The sequence below is a fragment of the Rhinatrema bivittatum genome, chromosome 2, assembly GCF_901001135.1.
Source record: "Rhinatrema bivittatum chromosome 2, aRhiBiv1.1, whole genome shotgun sequence".
Taxonomy (NCBI): Eukaryota; Metazoa; Chordata; class Amphibia; order Gymnophiona; family Rhinatrematidae; genus Rhinatrema; species Rhinatrema bivittatum.
Genome location: NC_042616.1, coordinates 440,140,209 through 440,162,024, shown reverse-complemented (window position 1 = coordinate 440,162,024; position 21,816 = coordinate 440,140,209). Strand labels below are relative to the sequence as shown.

Here is a 21,816-nt window from a genome sequence, read left to right as displayed (position 1 = left end):
ACTTCTAGAGTTCTCATTACACTCACAAAAAAAGACCATATCACCCCCATCCTCAGAAACCTCCACTGGCTCCCAATACCCTACAGAAGTCGCTACAAGAATCTTACTATCATACACAAGATAAGAACATAAGAACATAAGAAAATGCCATACTGGGTCAGACCAAGGGTCCATCAAGCCCAGCATCCTGTTTCCAACAGTGGCCAATCCAGGCCACAAGAACCTGGCAAGTACCCAAAAACCAAGTCCATTCCATGTAACCATTGCTAATGGCAGTGGCTATTCTCTAAGCGAACTTAATAGCAGGTAATGGACTTGAAAGCTAGGAATTGTTTCTGCCTGGTTTCGAACCAGGGACTTTTCACGTGTGAGGCGAACATGATAACCACTACACTACAGAAACTGAGATAATTCACAACCCTGACGTACACTGGCTTAACGACTCACTACACTTCCACACATCCAAGAGACTCACCAGATCTGCATACAATGGCACACTACACATACCTTCCACTAAACCCACCCACTTCTCTAGCACAAAAGAAAGAGCACTCTCCATAGCAGGACCTTCAAACTGGAATGTATGCCACCTGACCTACGACTTGAACCCTGCCACCACAAATTTAAAAATAAACTAAAAACCTGGCTCTTTGAACAAGCATTTGCACAATCCAAACCCACCTTGCACTCATATGCTTCAACACCCCCTTGTATGCTTCAATACCACCCCCACGTATGCTTCAACACCCCCTCGTATGCTTCAATACCCTCCTTCTCCACACCCAATGTTATATTGCTTTATGTTACATTATATTAAATTATACTCCATATGCTGCTTTAAATTACATCATATTGCTCTTTGTTATATTATATTATGAGCTATATTATTTATGTTATATTTTATTACATTATATCCTAAATTTTTGCTCTATATTTATGTTCTTCATTATGGGGTAGATTTTAAAAATTTGCATGATCAAGTACTTTTGTTCGCGCTCCAGGCGCAAACAAAAGTACGCTGGATTTTATAAGATAGGCGTGTAGCCGCGCGTATCATAAAATCCGGGGTTGGCGCGCAGGGGGGTGCACATTTGTGCAACCTGCACATGCCGAGCCCAGCACGTGCTGCCTGTTCCCTCCGAGGCCGCTCCGATTTCGAAGCGGCCTCGGAGGGAACTTTCCTTCGCCCTCCCCCCCACCTTCCCCCCTTCCCCTACCTAACCCACCCCCCCAGCCCTATCTAAACCCCCCCTTACCTTTGTTTCATGATTTACGCCTGCTAAAAGCGCGCGATCACCCAACCCGGGGGTTGGTCTGCAGGCCTCAACCACGCCCCCGGGCCGGCACCACGCCCCAGCCCCGCCCCCGCAACACCGCGTCACGCCCCAGAAGCGCCGCATCATTTTAGATGTGCCCCTGACATGCCCCCGACACGCCCCTTTTAGAAAGCCCCAGGACTTACGCGCGTCCCGGGGCTCTGCGCACGCCGGCGGCCTATGCAAAATAGGCGCGCCGGTGCGCGAGGGCCCTGCACGCGTAAATCCGCCCGGATTTACATGCACAGGGCATTTAAAATCCACCCGTATATGTACTGCACAGTTATGATTGTGATATACTGTCGGTTCAGTGTGCTGCGGCAGTCAAAAAAGCAAACAGAATGTTGGGAATTATTAGAAAGGGAATGGTGAATAAAACGGAAAATGTCATAATGCCTCTGTATCGCTCCATGATGAGACCGCACCTTGAATACTGTGTACAATTCTGGACACCGCATCTCAAAAAAGATATAATTGCGATTGAGAAGGTACAGAGAAGGGCTACCAAATGATAAGGGGAATTGAACAGCTCCCCTATGAGGAAAGACTAAAGAGGTTAGGACTTTTCAGCTTGGAGAAGAGACGGCTGAGGGGGGATATGATAGAGATGTTTAAAATCATCAGAGGTCTAGAACGGGTAGATGTAAATCGGTTATTTACTCTTTCGGATAGTAGAAAGACTAGGGGGCACTCCATGAAGTTAGCATGGGGCACATTTAAAACTAATCAGAGAAAGTTCTTTTTTACTCAACACACAATTAAACTCTGGAATTTGCTGCTAGAAGATGTGGTTAGTGCAGTTAGTATAGCTGTGTTTAAAAAAGGATTGGATAAGTTCTTGGAGGAGAAGTCCATTACCTGCTATTAAGTTCACTTAGGGGCGGATTTTAAGAGCCCTGCTCGCGTAAATCCGCCCGGATTTACGCGAGCAGGGCCTTGCGCGCCGGGACTCACGTAAGTCCCGGGGTTTTTCGAGGGGGGCGTGTCGGGGGCGGGGCCGATCAGTGCGGCGTTTTCGGGGCGGGCCGCGGCATTTCGGGGGCGAGCCCGGGGGCGTGGTTTCGGCACGGGGCGGTCCGGGGGCGTGGCCGCACCCTCCGGAACCGCCCCCAGGTCCCGTCTCGGCGCGCTAGAGGCCCGCTGGCTGGTCTGCAGGCAGGGGGAAGGCAATGGAAGATGAAATGACTTGCCCAAGGTCATAAGGAATGGAAATAGGATTTGAACCCTGGCTTCCCTTGTTTGCAGCCCACTTCTCTAACCACTCAGTTTTTGGGCCTGTTATTTTTTTTTTCTGTCTTCAGCATCTGCCCTAGGGGGTGCCAGAGAAATGTTTAATGGGGCAGGGTGGCCTTCAGCCACCCCACCCCCTGGTCTAGAAATGGGACTCCTTCATTCCCTATTGCCTGCCTCCCATCCTTCTCCAGGATCTACCCCTGGGATTGTGAGAAGTTGGTGAATGATGGGTATCTGTGTGTGTGAAACACTCTCTCTTAGGGCTGATACAAGGGTATTAGATGCCCTAGACAAAGCTTACAACCTTTCATTCCCCCTTCCCTCCTCACATAATTAAAATGTATGCATTATTTTCCACTTTAAAATGTATTAACTTTCCCAACCTAAAATGCAGATTATATATGGAAAATAGACACTCAAAGAGCAATCTTCCGAAGTAAAATTGTCACTTACAACAGCATATATATTATATAGGCATACACTATAAAAAAACACGCTTTCAACAATAATAGTTTAATAGACTTAATAAATTACCTTTCTCATAGTAATCAAGGTGGTTTATTGGATTCCATATGGTATTAGGCCTATGGTAAAGTGCACTGGGTGAGGGCTTAGCCCACAGAAAGCTAGGAATAAACTGAACTGCAATCTAATATAGTAAGTCTTCCATATCATAATTGCCAGCACTCAACCTATGAAAAAGCCATACGCACATATTACATCAGGCCCTAAACAACAATAAACCTCCTATTAGGAAAACAGATTAAAGCCAGATTATTGTAAATGCCCAGCTGTGGCAGGAAGGTTTCAGGGGGCAATTTTGCTGCCTCAAAATCTTGCCACCTGAAGTGGTTGCCTCACCCTGCCTTATTATAGAACTGCCCCTGGATATAGTAATCTCATCTGTTGTTGGAGCTGAAATACAGTTAACAGTGTCAAGTAATCCTGAAATATATCTTTTGATTGACTATCAAAAGATAAATTAAAATCACCAAGAATTAGTCATTTTTTCAGAGCCCAGCTGCGTAGCAGATATAAAATTAGCTAAAACAGATAAATCCTAAACAACACATTGGGAGGGCAATATATCAAGCATAGTTATAACAGTACACACAGGACTGTGCCAAGTAAGGTGCCACAAATTTCTTGCCAAGATATTGTTGCCAGTTTTGATTCTTTTGCTGGAAGAAACTTTTTTTTTACAAAAATAATAATTTAACAAGAGGCTTCTCAGAGCCACATCCAATATAACCATGAATTCAGTGAAATCCACTAATAGAAATACAGTTGTTTCAGTATCAGCATAATCATCAGTGTGCAGAGCAAAATGAGGGACATGACATACCTGACCAGGTTTTGTAGTCTCACAAACAATTGCATCATATTCATTGGCAAGCTCTGGGGGATTGTCATTGACATCCAGCACTCTAATGGCAACTGAGACATGGCTTACCAAGTCAGCATTGTCTGGAAAATGCAATAAAACTTTTTAATACAGTGAAGTCATATGACAGAAATAAGTTCAGTACAATGATCCCTATATTCAAAATGTTCCAATAAACAGATCATATACAGTAACAATAATTAAGCAGTTAGATAACCAGCAGCATTTTAATTTTTTATTGTCAATATTGGATTAAACAGTGTCCCTCTATGTTGCCTATTATAGTTACAAAAAAAACCTCCAAGTAACCATGACAGGAAGAAAACCTTTGATGTCTTATAGTGCATACATTGTTCTGCTTGTGTTAATATGTATCATGATCAGGCAGGCTCTGAACAGGGGTTATCCCGACAGGAGCAGGGATAGAATCTGGAGCAAGGCCAGACTGGATCTTCTGCCTTAACCAGCTGCCTCCCCTACAGGTTGAACCCTTGGGTTCCAGTGGCTGGCAGGAGTTAACTGGACACCGATCAAGCTGGGTCTTGAAGCAGAGCTAGAGCTGGAACAAGGCACCAGCTGGGAGTAGGGACAAGGCTGATACTGGAAGCAGGCAAGAGATGATACGGGAAGGGCTAGAGACATGGGCTGGAATCAAGGACCAGGCTAGGGATGGAGACAAGGCTGGACAGGACAAGGCAAGATAAGGCCTGGGCAGGAGACAGGGACTGGATTGGACAGGATAAGGACTGTAATGTAAAGCACAGGACCACACATTACAAAACAAGGAAAGAACTAGAACATGAAGCAATAAACAAGAAGGCCAAAATAGAGCACAAGGCCCAAAGGCCACAAGGCAGGACAGGGAGGCCCAGGAGGCTACTGAGAGAGGCAAGAAGGCCGGAAAGGCAACAAGACAAGGCAGGAGGCCAAGGAAGGCCACAAGAAAAGGCAGGATTCCAAGGTAGGCCACGAGGCAAGACAGGAGGCCAAGGTAGACCTCAAGATAGGAAAGCACGGCAAGGATAGCCAGGAGAAATAGCTGAGGCCAGGAGAGAATGGGCAGGCTGGGTTAAGCAGGGCTGGAGGCACTACCTCATGGAATCAACAAGAAGGTGGCTAGGGTGGCTGTGAGGGAGGCTTACTGATGACCTCTGTTGGTGAGGGGTATGCATAGGAGGCAGAATCATGACAATATGATCACATAGTAAGACTTTTGAGACCTGAGTGACAATAAACAATATGTTTTAAAACATTTAACAACTTGTGCTACCACATTGTTTGTTTATCTTTTGATTTGTCCATGCAATAAGTCTACATTGGAAAAACAGCAATAGCTTTATGTACTTGTCTAGTAGAACACCTGAGTTACTTGAGGCATAAAAAGATAACAGCATCAATTGTGACACATTGTTTGAAATTTAAACACAAATTCAAATCTTTAAAATGTTTTGCCTTGGATCATTTTTTTAAATCTGATTTTTATATTCTGCTTTTAGGCATTCAAAGTAGATTATATTCAGGTAGTGTAGGTATTTCCCTATCCCCAGTTTAAGGGCAAGATTCATTAAGGCTCTTCTCCCTTTTTGTCTCTATGGGAAAAACCCTTAGTGAATCAGGTACTAAGTTTGGACCTAAGGCAATAAAGAGTAAAGTGACTTGCCCAAGGTCACAACGATTGGTAGTGGGATTTTAACTCACTAAAAATCCTTGATGGTCTAGTGGGGGCTCCAGGAATAAACTCCTACTCCCAGGCTGGCTCTGTTTCCAATGTTGCTGGTGGTCATGAGGCTGAGAGTGAAAAAAGAAGGATAGTATATCTGAGGAAGGGGTATGTAGAAAACAGATAAGACATCAAAGGCAAAAGTGAGGAAGAACAGCAGGTAGGGTTAAGTCTATGCTTTAGACAATTGGACTGATGAGAAAGTACCAGACTGAGTGTGGTGGTGAAGTATTGAAGCAGACAGATTAGACAAAATGGCACTGGCCACCCTTTGCCCCTACGATGTGAAAGGGCCTACCTAATGGTAACAGTAGCCCCTATGACATGGTAGGGGCAAAATGTGGCTGGCACCATTTTGATTAGTGGCAGCCACCAGGTTGGAAGTAGGAGGTTGCTCCCAGGACCCTTGCTAAACCACCAGGAATTTTTGGTGAGTTGGGGGGTTTGTGGAGTCAAGAGGGTGGGAAGGGTGGTTCTGCTGTTGGGGGGATCCTTATTTTAATAAATTGGAATGGTTGGGTGGGGGGTGGGGAGTTAAATTTGTTTTTTGGCTCCCCCCAAAAAAATGCAATAAGGAAAACATGAAATTTAGTGATTTTTCCTATCATTTCTTGTTATTCCCAAAATGCAACAAAATAGGAAATATCATCTTTATTTCCTATTTTGTTGCAAACAAATTCCCACCCCTAATGATGTATACATTGATCACAAAACTGATAGGTGCCTAACCCTTTCCACCATTAATCTTCTCCTAACAATTGTTCGCAGAGGTGAGATTGGTTAGGTATTGGGAAGTTTTAAATTGTGGTTTGAAGCTGCATTGGTAGTTGGAAAATGTGAGGCAGTCTGCTCTTAGCTGATGCATAAGATTAGGGAATGTTGAGGTATAACTATCCATACCATGGTTCTATGAATAGGAATATCAGTGGATGCTCACTGGTCAATAGGGATGTGTAGCAGGAACGGATTCGTCCCATTCGGGATTCAGATTTGTAGGGGCCCAAATCCGTTGCATCCATTCTCGGGGGCCCCCAATCCATTCATATGTCAAAAATACATTTGTTCCCCCCAAAAAACCCCATCCCAACCCTTTAAAGTTATTTATCTACAACCCCCCCCCCCCCTCCTGACCACCCCCCCAAAACTTGCCAAAAGTACCTGGTGGTCCAGCAGGGTTCCTGGAGCGATCTCCTGCACTTGGGCTGTCGACTGCTGGTATTCAAAATGGCACCGATAGCCTTTGCCCTTACTATGTCACAGGGGCTACCGGTGCCATTGCTCGGCCCTGTCACATGGTAGGAGCAATGGACAGCGGGTGCCATCTTGTGCTCCTACCATGTGACAGGGTCCGACCAATGGCACCGATAGCCCCTGTGACATAGTAAGGGCAAAGGCTATCGGTGCCATTTTGAATACTGGCAGCCGATGGCCCGAGTACAGGAGATCGCTCCAGGACCCCGCTGGACCACCAGGGACTTTTGAATGTCAGCAGATGGCCACCAGTCATAGAATAGTGTTTCCAAGGTTATTCTACATATTAGTCTCAAAACACTGATTTGCAGATTTGCACAGCAGAGTTTGTTGCTGAAATTACTCCCCCCTCCTCACAGAATGCCTTAACTGGAGTCAGAAAAATCAGATCAGTAAAGAGAAAGAAACTGAAAGTCCCTTGAAGGAAAACTATAATTTCCTCACAAATCATAATAAAGATTGTTAACCAAACTGCAAAAGGAAATCCTGGCACAGATTCAAATTAAATATAAACACGCTTTACCATGTGTCTCGTAGATAAGAAATGCTTACTGCTTCAGTACAATGTGATAGACATTGTACAGTGTGAGGGTAATATTAAATACATTTGCATTAATCTAGGGAAAATGAAGTTCTTTAAATAGGTATGAAAGAAAGGAATACAGTAGGAAAATGTAGACATTGCAGAAATGAAACAAACTAGGCCACTGCAACAAACAGTAATGTCACTGGGTCAGAATCCATGGGACACAGAAGTTTGGGAGAGCTGTGATAACCTGATGGGCCTTGAGTGCAAGTTTGAGCAATATGTTAAAATGAATAAAGTGACTAGTAAAACTAAATGCTGTAATGCAGCCATATTATGTTTGCTCACTGCATTCAGGACTTTGGCAATCCGCCATAGTGAGCTCCTTGCTGGGACTCAGCAGCTTAGAGGAAACTTAGAAGTGACCACTGGAGAAACTGAGTCATTGGCTTTGTTAGTGACACATCTTAAAGGGCATAATGATAATTTGACTGAAGAATTACAAAATTTAAGACAGGGACTGACTGCCATTATGAGCAAAATGCCTCAGACACAGACCCTTAAGGATGACTTAAGGGCAGTCTCAGCAAATAATTCTTATCTAGCAAAGCAGAATTCTAGCCTCACAGAAGTGGCATAAACAGCTCACTGTAACAGAAGTTGGAGGAGTGCCAGGGCTGTTAAGAATTTTCCCATAGCAATACTTAAAATGTTGATAACACAGAATGTTACCGTGGAGGCTTTTGAGTCTATGAATAATTTGGTGGAGAGGGAATGAGAAGCAAGTCCTAAGCAGAGCTCCAATATATGCAGCCTAGGTGCTGAGAGTCCATCACTTGCATATAGCTCCACACCATCATTCCTGTGATTCAGCCTTGTACCCCTGACACTTGGGATGCCCTTCAAGTGATAGTAGTCTTAGCATATGATCTACCAAGTGCAGATAGATCAGATTGGATATTTAGTCCACTACCCACTCTGAAAAAACCCTTTACTGTTCAGTCAGATTCCCACAATAGTCAGCTGAGCTTGTCTGGGCAGTTTCTATACATGGACAGGCACCACCATATAATGGAAAGTCAAACCCACTTAGTGGTGGTACTACTGAAATGAAGGGAAACAGGGAGAATGGAAATGCACTGTTGAGAACATTGGAAATTATAAAACAGGCCTCTTTCTAGATGTCAATTTGAATCTGTAGTGCAGGCGATGGCAGAGGAGCAGAAGAGGATGGTGCGCTACAATGGTCATGCCCTGCGGAGGCTGGGTGTGGCCAAACGGCTTCAGAGCAGCAGCCGACAGCCATCCTGAGCAGACCCCTACATTTACCTTTGCGGCTGTCCCTAACTCCCTGGGGTTTAAAAAAAAAAATAGTGTAAGAGATTCCTCCCTAGTTATCCTTCCCCATCCCATTTATTTTTTGTTGCTTTTTGAAGTATGTATTCAGAAAATGTTTACAAATAGTTAATACAATTGTTGTTGTTGTTAAAAAAAAAAAAAAAAAAAACCTTTGCTGGAGTTATCCTGTGCAGATAGTTTCTATGAGGTGATTAATCCACAGTCAAACAGTTACTTGGATAACTTGAAATTACATGGCTAACTTGGGAGTTATCCCTCTAAATGGTTTTGAATATTGACCTCTATGGCTCTTTTGCTGTGGGAATAGCCATGATGGAAGTTCAGATATGATTTCATGCTTTAGAGGTAGAACAAAAGGGGGTGCTCTTCAAGTACTTCCCTCAGGTACCCCCTTTCCACAGTCTCTCTCATTCTGCATAGCTGGGCCCAGAAAAGGAATGTGGCTCCAGAGTGCTTCAAATGACAAAAGACAGATGATTGACACCAAGGAATATTATTCAATTTACTCTACAACTTTGGAGGAGGTTAAATCATGTCAGCACCACAGCACCACAACTAATCCTGGGCGTGGAGCCTACATGTTTTTGCAGCTTGCATACCAGGCCCTGTTTCCAATGTTGCTGGTGGCCATGAGGCTGAGAGTGAAAAATGAAGGATAGTATATCCAGGGAAGAGGTATGTGGAAAACAGATAAGGCATCACAGGGAAAAATGAGGAAGAACAGCAGGTAGGGTTATGTCTATGCTTTAGGCAATAAGACTGATGAGAAAGAACCAGATTGAGTGTGGTGGTGAAATATTGAAGCAGACAGGTTAGGGCAGGGCTTCCCAAACCTTTCCTGGAGACCCCACAGCCAGTTGGGTTTTCAGGATATCCACAATAAATATGCATGAGATAAATTTGCATAAGCTGAGTCTCCATGGTATGCAAATGTATATCATGCAAATTCATTGTGGATATCCTGAAAGCCCGACTGGTTGTGAGATCCCCGGGACAGGTTTGGGAAGCCCTGGATTAGGGAAAGAAGGAAAAGCATGGGCCAGCAGTCCAGGAATATGGGACCACACTTAGGGTCTGTAGATCAACTAGAGAGAAGGTGGAAATGTATGGCAGGGCCAGTTAGACATGGTGAGGTCTGGATAATCAGATGCATACCCCAGAGTTATTAGAGGAGGAGTGATAGAAAACACCCAGAAACTTTCTCCTTATTATTTGTCTCCCCATGAACAGACACATTCAACAATTCCATGCACCAGCAGTCTTATAATGTTGCCTGTGTAAGTGTCTTAGTAGAGGTATATACAGTTCAGGCAATGTCCCCTGAGTGACATTTAACAAGCCAGCCATGCAGCTGTTTGTTTTCCAATCCTTAGCCAGGCCTAGTAGCCATAAAGAAACTTTATGCGTCATACCTCTCTCCTGCCTCACAAGAGCTTGCCTTTCACTAAAGTCATAACTCTACTGCAGATAAATGCCAAAAGAAATCCCTTACAAGAGCAACTCTAACCAGAGATGTAAAAACCAACCATTCCAGGTCTACCAGTACCATACTGGAGGAGCAGACTATGTAGCCTTTGGAACGTGTGTGGGCCTGTTTCACCTGACATTCCTTGCTGGTCTTGTGATCTGCACACCAGGAGCAGTTCCATAAATTGTTAAATGCAAAGAGGGGCCAAGTTACCTGATTCTACCCAAGCCTGACAGCAACCATCACACCTGCTAGTTGATGTGAAGTGTAATTGGCAGCATCTCTTTAATATCCTTAGGACCCCAGAGAACATTGGGAGGGGAGGGGTTTTGAACAGAGATGAGTTGTAAAATTCTATCACTACACAGGCAGACTGATAATGCAGGTAACAATATGCATTAACACGAACAACTATATACACTCATTACTATGCTTTCTGTTGTAATTAATTATGTGCTTATATTTTACCTGCAAATTTGTTGGGCAGTCATTTGTAATAATAGGCATACAAGTCTCGTGTGCACAGAGGGATACACATATTACATGTATTTGCGGGGATAAAAGCAGGGGCAGGTACTAGTTTTTTCTCGCCATCATGTCCCAGGAGCTTGCAGCCCACATGCACAAGCCCAATGCTCTTCTGAGAGAAGTTGATCTGCTAGTGAAGGAGGTAGAGTCCACAGCGTTCTCTATGGACAGCATCAAAAAGAGTGGGTTCATATCAGAAAGAGCATATCTGGAAATGCATTTCTTGCAAGATCAAAACTGTATTGCAAAACAGCAGAAGTGTGGGGGAATTGTGCCACAAGTGGTGTGACTGGCAGGGTGCTGTGAAGAGGAATCAAACCAGGTTGCAAACTGAGGAGGGTAGACAGCAAAGTTTCATTTATGGTAGAGGAGTGGCTAGTGTTGTCCACCACAGTGGATTCCACTGCGAGTGTGGTGGTGGAGGTGGACACTTCCCAGCAAGAGCAGCAGCAGGGTAAGCACTGCCTATAAGATACCTTGTCTTACTGTGTGTCAAGAGATAGCTTTCTACATGGCGTATATTTTTTGTGTCTAAAGCAGGTCCTTCTAGAATCATGATGGAGGGCACATGTGCCCACAGAGAAGAGGTCGATTCACCCTTGGCTACAAGCCCTGGCCTGTGGTGAGGCCACTGCACTATAAGATAAGTGGACATGTATGCTGTATATACCATAATACTATATTTGGACCTATGATGCATACATATCTGTATGGGCACATGACCTAGTGATTTCCACTTTCCTCTCCACTCCCACCCCAGGTAATTGGACAGTTCCTAACTCCAAGTTTTATTCCTCCCTATGTCTTGAATGTGAGAGATTAACTTGCAGGGCTCCACAACTAGAAGAAGGAAACCACTCTTGTAGAGATTATATGCAGATAGTTGTTACCCACAGCAACTAGGCAGGATCAGTAATTGCATGTATTGGGAGGGAAGTGATGTAAGAGATAAATGTTAGATATTTTCACTCTAGTATCTGAGATGCTGAAAAAGGGCTTGGAGACCTGCAGAGATTATGCACATGGAAACTCCTGAGATACAAACACACACCTATGATGGGCAACTAAAACTGGTACCCTTTTCCCTGTTGCAGTGGGCCACCAGGTAGACCAACCAAGGCCAAGCTTTCTGCAATGACCTCAGTGCCACGTACACCGGTTCCCTGACACTTCTTATTCATCTGAGGAAGAGGTGGGTCAGGAAGGCCAACCAAAGGGGAACAGGTGCATGAACCATGTGAAGAGCCAGAGGAGGAGCCAGAGGAAGAACAGCAGCAACCTGTTATGGAATCCTCTACAGGGGAGGAAGGTGATGACCATACACAGGTGCAGACCTGGCCAGCCAAGGCGCCCTGTTTGCTGTGTTTGCCCATATCTTGGAGGAGGTGGTGGCCCGGTGTCCAGAGCTCCATGGCTTACAGGTGGCAAAGTGGGAGGAGGAAGAAGCTCTTAGGCAGAAATGAGTGGCATCAGAGAGGAGCTTCATGAGAGGCAGTCATCTAAAGGGAGCTGCTCCAAAGATTGCTTCCACAGCCACCACCAGGTGCACCTATCCAGCCCAGCAGACCCTCCTGCAGCCAGCTTTCTCAGGAGTCTGGTCCAGCACCCTCTGAGGGACCTGCACTAAGGAGGAGGTCGAAAGAAGGGCAGACCAAAGCCCCCTGCAGATCCAGAAACAAAAAAAGAGGAAGAAAGAGACATTAGGTTTATTTTGTAAATAAAAGCACTGTCATCACCAATGAAAATATCGTTGTATCAGACTGTTATTTCCTCTATAGCCTGCTTTGACTGTGGCGATGTATAATTTGCAATTCCTCCTGACCAAGCTCTTGTTCCTCCTCCTCCTCTTCCTCATCATCTCTTTTCTTAGGCAGTCTCTCTGAAGGAGGGATATGCCTGGTTTTGGCCAAGTTATGTAGTATACAGCAGACTAGGAAGATCGGACAGACTTTAGGTGGTTTGTAGAGGAGGCATCCCTCAGATCTGTCTGTCCAGACAGTGCAAGATTGTTCTGAGTAGGTTGAAGATCCTCTCAATGACTGCTCTGGTCATCCATTGGGCTCTGTTGTATCTCAGCTCCACTGCACTCTTTGGAGTGGCCACAAGGATCATGCCAGGTTTTGAGGGGATATATTATGTCACATGTAAGAAAGAAACCAGAGCAGAACAGTAATATAGGCTTTCAGGTTGGACTAAACATTAGGTGATTAGGCTGGGTCTGATCTCTCCTTTGGGGTAGGCAGGTCACCTAGAAATTTGAGAGACCCTCAGAGGAGGCTGGCTGTTATAAGGTGTTATCAGTAGATTATTTCCTACCTAGTAGCCAGGCCCCCGTGATGTGTCCCTCCTGGAAGTGGTCATGAATTCCTGACTGTGAGAGGATGTAGACATCGTGAATGGATCCAGAAAACTTGGGGGATGATGTTCATGATGAGGCCTTTAGCATCAAAAACCACCTGCATATAGAGGGAGTGGAAGCCCTTGCAGTTGCAGTAGGAGACCCCATTTATTCCTATTGCCCCTTATAGGGACGTGTGTGCAATCAATCACCCCCAGGAAAGAGAGGAAGCATGCCACCTGATAGAAATTCTGCATGATTTGTTCTTGCTGCCATCTTCTCTGAGGGAAGGATATATAGTGGAATGTTCTCCTTAGCAAGGTTCCCAGCACCTGATCGATGCATATGGAAGTAGCAGATTGGCTTATGACAGTAGTGACCCTAAGAGGAATTTGGAAGGTGCTGGTAGCAAAAAATGCTAGGATAGGGGTGATCTTAATATGTGCAAGCAAGGCATGGCCCCTCTGGCTGGTGGGTTGTAGGTCTGCCTTTAACTGCTGGCATAGATACTATATGGTTTTCTTATTAAACCTGAACCTATGCATGACTTCCTCTTCTGAGAGATCTAAAAACTGGGTCCTTGTAGACCTGTGTGCAGGATACTTTCTCCTCTTCCTCTCTTCTCTCGCTCTCCCATGCCTTAAAGCCATGAGTACCAATAAATTGATTATAGACATTTTGTGATGAAAGTGTGCTCCCATGTTTCAAAGACCTCAATATATGTCTGCTACTCCCCCTCAAACTCTCCCCAATAAGTCCCAGTAGGCAATGGAGGCCTTACCTCCCCCTACTGACAGTTCTTGCTTCCACTTGTGAACAGAAGGTGGCCTGGCAAACAGCAAGACACTAAGGGGCGGATTTTAAGAGCCCTGCTCGCGTAAATCCGCCCGGATTTACGCGAGCAGGGCCCTGCGCGCCGGTAAGCCTATTTTACATAGGCCTACCGGCGCGCGCAGACCCCGGGACTCGCGTACGTCCCGGGGTTTTCGGAGAGGGGCGTGTCGGGGGGCGGGCCTGGTCGTCGCGGCGTTTCGGGGGCGTGTCGGCAGCGTTTTGGGGGCGGGTACGGGGGCGTGGCTACGGCCCAGGGCGGTCCGGGGGCGTGGCCGCGCCCTCCGTACCCGCCCCCAGGTCGCGGCCCGGCGCGCAGCAGGCCCGCTGGCGCGCGGGGATTTACGTCTCCCTCCGGGAGGCGTAAATCCCCCGACAAAGGTAAGGGGGGGGTGTAGACAGGGCCGGGTGGGTGGGTTAGGTAGGGGAAGGGAGGGTAAGGTGAGGGGAGGGCAAAGGAAAGTTCCCTCCGAGGCCGCTCCGATTTCGGAGCGGCCTTGGAGGGAACGGGGGGAGGCAGCGCGGCTCGGCGCGCGCAGGCTATACAAAATCGATAGCCTTGCGCGCGCCGATCCAGGATTTTAGTGGATACGCGCGGCTCCGCACGTATCTACTAAAATCCAGCGTACTTTTGCTTGAGTCTGATGCGCAAGCAAAAGTAGGCTGATCGCGCTTCTTTTAAAATCTACCCCTAAGCGAAGGTCTCTCTGGCGGCCGTGTGCATAAATCCCTTGTAGCAAGTTCATGTGCATAAGCGCATGCTTGTCAGTGCATAAATTAAATTTAAAATACATCATTATGCATGTATTTTTGGCCATGCCCCTTCCACATCCCTAATATGCCCCTTTTCTACATGTGTACTGTGATCTGAGCACAAATATATACATGTGAATTGTGCCTTTTCAAATATGCGCTTACCCAGCATGGCTACATATATGTGTATGTGACCATTTTTTCACAAACAAAACTTTTAAAATAGATTTGTTAGATATCACATGTATTTGAATTATTCAGGTTGATTGGGGTCCTCTAAGATATAGTTTGTTCCATTTATTTTTCCCTTTTATAACTCTCTTATATCTTTATCTTCTGTCTGCAAAGATGTTGGATAGTGTGGGCGGTGAGAGATGTGATTTTGTTTTTTCATTGTTAGGACAAATGTGTAGCCGTAATGTACAGCAAAATGAGTAAAGTAGGTACTTAGGTGGTTATAAAAACAGTAAACAGAACTGCAGTTATGTGAACAACCAGTAAGTATGCTTATATATATTGCTGATGCCGATTCTTGTATAGTGTAGTTAAATAAAATAAAGTCTCTTGATGTAGTGGCACTACATTATTACATCCTCATCTGAACGGTCATGCTTATTATTCCTCTTATGATTGCTTTCTCTGTACCCCGTTACTTGTATAGAATGTCACTATCAGATATGGTGTCAGTTGCCCCCGAGAAGGCCCTTGCTTCACCAAAAGTGACTTCCTCGGGCTTCTCATTGAGCAGGGAGTGAAACCAAAAGTATATGGATGAAAACGCCAATTAATTTGTTATTTACAGATAAATTGGCTCATATACCAGACTGGTGTAGAAGTTTCCAACCTAATGTAAGTAGAAAAGTCACTCAATCATCAAGTGGCCATTTAGTATGCAGAGAAAACAGAGGAAGACTTAACTCAGCGTGCTGAAGGAATGTGAAAGTCAGGCAAGGAGAAACACGCTTTCAATGAAAATTCACTGTATCTGAAAACGCGGGTAGACCCCCTTTTCAGGATGCCTCGCGGTAAGGATTACAATTGAAAATGTATTTACTAGAATACAAGAGCACAGAAAAAGTAAGTAATAAAGCAAGTGTTCTCTCTCGCCAATTGATTTGTTAATTACAGATGATCTTTGTTAGGCTTCTCATCTAGCAGGGAGAGAAACCAAAAGTATATGGGCTAAAACACCAATTAATTTGTTAATTACAGATGAATTCGCTGTATACTGGACTGGTGAGTAGAAAAGTCACTCAATCATCAAGTGGCCAATTAGTGTGCAGAGAAAACAGAAGCAGACTTAACTCAGCACGCTGAAGGAATGTGACAGTCAGGTAAGGAGAAACACACTTTCAATGAAAATCTGCTGTATCTGAAAATGTGGGCAGACCCCCCTCTTCATTCTGCCTTGCGGTAAGCATAGTGATCAAAACAAACATTTAAGTTATCAAATTAAGAGTTCAGGTACATGAGACAACAAATGAATTCTAGTAAATACATTTAGAAATATATTCTTGTAAATTCATTTTCTACTCATATCATGTTGGAAACGTCTGTACCAGTCTAGTATACAAACCAATTCATCTGTAATTAACAAATCAATTGGCATTTTAGCCCATATACTTGTGGTTTCTCTCCCTGCTAGATGAGAAGCCTATCAAAGATCATAGGGTGTTCTTTATACCAGGGGTGCCCCCCTGAGGAAGCCGCTTTTAGCAAAATAAAGGCCTTATTGGAGCAATTGACACCATACCCAGAGGAACACATAAGAAGAACATAAGAACATGCCATACTGGCTCAGACCAAGGGTCCATCCTGTTTCCAACAGTGGCCAATCCAGGCCATAAGAACCTGGCAAGTACCCAAAAAACTAAGTCTATTCCATGCTACTGTTGCTAGTAATAGCAGTGGCTATTCTGTAAGTCAACTTAATCAATAGCAGGTAATGGACTTCTCCTCCAAGAACTTATCCAATCCTTTTTTAAATACAGCTACACTAACTGCACTAAACACATCATCTGGCAACAAATTCCAGAGTTTAATTGTGCGTTGAGTGAAAAAGAACTTTTTCCGATTAGTTTTAAATGTGCCGCATGCTAACTTCATGGAGTATCACCTAGTCTTTCTATTATCCGAAAGATAAAATAACTGATTCATATTAACCCGTCCTAGACCTCTCATGATTTTAAACACCTCTATCATATCCCCCCTCAGCCGTCTCTTCTCCAAGCTGAAAAGTCCTAACCTCTTTAATCTTTCCTCATAGGGGAGCTGTTCCATTCCCTTTATCATTTTGGTTGCCCTTCTCTGTACCTTCTCCATCGCAACTATATCTTTTTTAAGATGCAGCGACAAGAATTGTACACAGTATTCAAGGTGCGGTCTCACCATGGAGCGATATAGAGGCATTATTACATTTTCCGTTTTATTAACCAATCCCTTCCTAATAATTCCTAACATTCTATTTGCTTTTTTGACTGCTGCAGCACACTGAGCCGACAATTTTAAAGTATTATCCACTATGATGCCTAAATCTTTTTCCTGGGTGGTAGGTCCTAATATGGAACCGAACATCGTATAACTACATCTAGGGTTATTTTTCCCTTTATGCAACACCTTGCACTTGTCCACATTAAATTTCATCTGCCATTTGGATGCCCAGTCTTCCAGTTTTGCAAGGTCCTCTTGTAATGTATCACAATCCGCTTGTGATTTAACTACTCTGAATAATTTTGTATCATACGCAAATTTGATAACCTTACTCATCGTATTCCTTTCCAGATCATTTATATATATATATATATATATATATATATATATATATATATATATATTGAAAAGCACCGGTCCAAGTACAGATGCCTAAGGCACTCTACTGTTTACCCTTTTCCACTGAGAGAATTGACCATTTAATCCTACTCTTTGTTTCCTGTCTTTTAACCAGTTTGTAATCCACGAAAGGACATCACTTCCTATCCCATGACTTTTTAGTTTTTGTAGAAGCCTCTCATGAGGGACTTTGTCAAACGCCTTCTGAAACTCCAAATACACTACATCTACCGGTTCACCTTTATCCACATGTTTATTAACCCCCTTCAAAAAAATGAAGCAGATTTGTTAGGCAAGACTTTCCTTGGATACATCCATGTTGACTGTGTCCCATTAAACCATGTCTTTCTATATGCTCTATGATTTTGATCTTGAGAATAGTTTCCATTATTTTTCCCAGCACTGAAGTCAGGCTCACTGGTCTATAGTTACCCGAATCGCCCCTGGTGCCTTTTTTAAATATTGGGGTTACATTGGCCACCCTCCAGTCTTCAGGTACAATGGATGATTTTAATGATAGCTTACAAATTTTAACTAATAAAACAGAAATTTCATTTTTTAGTTCCTTCAGTACCCTAGGATGCATACCATCTGGTCCAGGTAATTTGCCACTCTTTTGTTTGTCAATCTAGCCTACTACATCTTCCAGGTTCACAGTGATTTTGTTCAGTTCATCTGACTCATCACCCCTGAAAGCCATCTCAGGAACTGGTATCTCCCTAACATCCTCATTAGTAAACACGGAAGTAAAGAATTCATTTAGTTTTTCTGCAATGGCCTTATCTTCCCTAAGAGCCCCTTTAACCCATCGGTCATCTAATGGTCTAACCGACTCCCTCACAGGTTTCTTGCTTCGGATATATTTAAAAAAGTTTTTATTATTAGTTTTTGCCTCTATGGCCAACTTCATTTCATGTTCTGTTCTGGTTTCTCCTTTGCAGTTGACAGAGGCTATCCCCTGAAAACCTGGCTCATGATCCTTGTAGCTACTCCACAGAGTATAGCAGAGGTGCAACACAACAGGGCCAAATGGATGACCAGAGAATTCATTGAGAGAATTTTTGGCTTTCTCAAAATATGAGTCCGCTGACTGGACAGATCTGGGGGTTGCCTCCTCTACAACCCACCTAAAGTCTGTCAGATCTTCCAAGCCTGCTGCATGCTAGATAACTTGGCCAATACAAGAATCTTGTCTCTTCCAGAGGGACTACCTAAGAAGAGAGAGAAAGAGGAAGAGGAGGAGGAGGAGGAAAAAGAGCACAGTCAGGAGGAATTGTAAATTATACATTGCCACAATCAAAGACAGGCTATAGAGGAAAGGAACACTCTGATACAAAGACATTTTCTTTGGTGATGACAGTGCTTTTATTTACATGTGTTTACCTGAGTGCATAACAAAATGAAACAAATGCAGCGTTCTTCTTCGTTTTGTTTTTGTTGGGCCTGCATGGGTTTTGGGCAGCTCTTCTCTCAACCTCCTCCTCAGTGAAGGTCCCTCAGACTGCACTGGATCAGGCTCCTGAGGAAGCTGGCAGCAGCAGGGTCTGCCATAAATGGATGGTGAAGCCTTTGGTGGCTGTGGCTAGCAAGGGGACAGACTTTGGAGCAGCTACTTCTAGATGGCTGACTGCTCATGAAGCTCCTCTCTAATGCCATGCATTTCCTGTCTGAGAGCTTCTCCCTCTTCCCACATTTGCACCTACAAGCCATGGAGTTCTGGCTGAAGGACCACCACCTCCTTCAGGATGCAAGCATTCATGGCAATCAGGATTTTCTCAGCTGGCTGGCCTGCACCTGTGGCTGGTCAGCACTTTCCTCCTCTGTAGAGGAATCCATAAGAGCTTGCTGCTCTTCTTCCTCTGGCTTCTCCTTTTGCTCACCACATTGTTCATGCAACTGTTCCCCATGGTTAGGTATTCCTGATCCTTTTCCTCCTCAGATGAAGAACTGTCATGGAGCTGGCGTATGTGACACTGAAGCCATTGCAGAAAGCTTGGCCCTGGCTTTTCTTCCTGGTGGCCCACTGCAACAACTAGGTCATGTGTCCAATGTCCATACAGATATGGAAGTAAAATAGGTCCAAATATAGTAGCATGGTATATACAGCATACATATCCACCAATCTTATAGTGCAGTGGCCTACAGTACTGACCTGGTTCTCTATAGAGAAGAGAGGAAATGGCCTCTTCTCTGTGGGCACATGTGCCCTCCATCATGATTCTAGAAGGATCTGCTTTAGACACAAAAACTATACGTCATATAGAAAGCTATCTCTTGACACACAGTAAGACAAGGATTCTTAGAGACAGTGCTTACTCTGCTGCTGCTCTTGCTGGGAGATGCCCAGCTCCATCACTACACTAGCAGTGGACTCCGCTATGCTGGACAACACCAGCTGCTCCATCACCATAAATGTAACTTTGCTGTCTACCCTCCACAGCTTGCAACCTGGATTGATTTCTCTTCACAGCAGACCACAAGTCACACCACTTGTGGCACAATTCCCCCACATATCTGCTGTTTTGGATCACAGCGTTGATCTTGCAACAAATGCATTTCCAGATTTGTTCTTTCTGATATAAGCCCACTCTTTTTGCTGTGGCCCCATAGAGAATGCTGTGCACTCTCATTACCTCCTTCACTAGCAGATCAATAAACCTAGGAAGAAAGTTGGACTTGCGCAGGAGGGCAACTAGTACCTTTCCTGCTTTTATTCCTGTATAGACACATATTATTTGTATTCCTCCATGCACATGAGAGTAATTTGTGTGTATTAGTATGCCCAGCCTCACATTTCTACTTCTCTCTAGTTGATCTACGGACCCTAAGTGTGGAACCATATTTCTGGACTGCTAACCCATGCTTTTCCTTCTTTCCCTAATCTGTCTGCTTCAACACTTCACCACCACACTCAGTCTGGTTCAATCCTATGATTTAAAGCATAGAAATAATCCTACCTGTTGTTCTTCTTCACATTTCCCTGTGATGCCCTATCTGTTTCCCCCAACCCCCTTCCCCAGATATACTATCCATCTTGTTTTCACTCTCAACCTCATAGTCACTAGCAACACTGGGAACAGGACCTGATACACTAATATCAAAAACATGAAGGCCACACGCCCAGGATTAGCTGAAGCTGTGGTGCTGACATACTGAAACTTCCTCCAAAGTTGTAGAGTAAATTGAATAATATTCCTTGGTGTCAAACATCTGTCTTTTGTCATTTGAAGCACTCTGGAGCCACATTCCTCTTCTGGGCCCAGCTATGCAGAATGGGAGAGACTGTGGAAAGGGGAAACCTGAGGGAAGTACTTGAAGAGCACCCCCTTTTGTTCTACCTCTTAAGCATGAAATTAGTGTATGAACTTCCATCATGGCTATTCCCACAACAAAAAAGCCATAGAGGACAATATTCAAAGCATTTAGCCATGTAACTCCAAGTTGTCAATGTAACTATTGGATGTATCATCTCATGGAATCTATCAGCACAGGTTAACTCAGAAACTTTTTCACATTTAACAATTTTTATTAACTATTAATAAACAACATTTTCTGAATACATACTCAAAAACAGAAAAATAAAATGAAACGGAGAAGGGCTAACTAGGAAGGAAACTATTACATTAACGAAAATCCTCAGGGACTTAGGGACAGCCAAACTCATATTTAGGAGTCTGCTCAGGATGGCCGACCATGACAGCAGACCATCCTGAGCAGACTCCCAAGGGATGCCTGCATCTTAGAAACACAGAAACATATTAGTCATGGCAGAAAAGGACCCAAAGGCCCATCCAGTCTGCACAGCAAGCTCCCATATGTATCAGTTACCCAGTAGGGATGTGCAGAGCAAAATTTTATGTTCATATTTTTTATGTCCGAAAGGGGGTCCCACTTGCGGCCAATATGGACATAAAAAAAATCCAATGAGTTGGGTATATGTACATATGTGCAAAAAAAAAATTTAAACCCCCTCACCCTCCTTAATCCCCCCCACAGACTTACCACAACTCCCTGGTGATCGAGCGAGGAGTGAGGACGTCATTTCTGCAATCCTTGGCGAGAAGCATGTGACGTCGGTGGCACGTCGAGTGACGCGGCGTCACGTGATTCCCGGCTCGTTCGCGCCGGACGGGAATCACGTGACGCCGACGTCACGTGATTCCCGGCAAGTTCGCGCCGGACGGCTCGTTCGGCCCAAAAAGAACTTTTGGCCAGCTTGGGGGGGCCTCCTGACCCCCTCAAGCTGGCCAAAAGTTCTTTTTGGGCCGAACGAGCCGTCC

General features: G+C 44.4%; 1 protein-coding gene and 1 non-coding gene across 4 annotated transcripts in view; both read right to left on the bottom strand.

Moving 5' to 3' along the window:
* CDH18 (cadherin 18) overlaps nt 1-21,816 on the bottom strand; it is a 1,107,921-nt gene that overhangs the window by 96,769 nt on the left and 989,336 nt on the right. For all 3 annotated transcript variants that reach the window (XM_029590319.1, XM_029590320.1, XM_029590321.1), the window contains one exon: nt 3,895-4,016. In XM_029590319.1, the coding sequence (XP_029446179.1) occupies nt 3,895-4,016 (122 nt within the window). The remainder of the gene's footprint in view (nt 1-3,894; nt 4,017-21,816) is intronic.
* Nucleotides 331-403, bottom strand: TRNAV-CAC. Its single transcript has one exon. It is a non-coding gene; the product is annotated as a tRNA-Val (tRNA).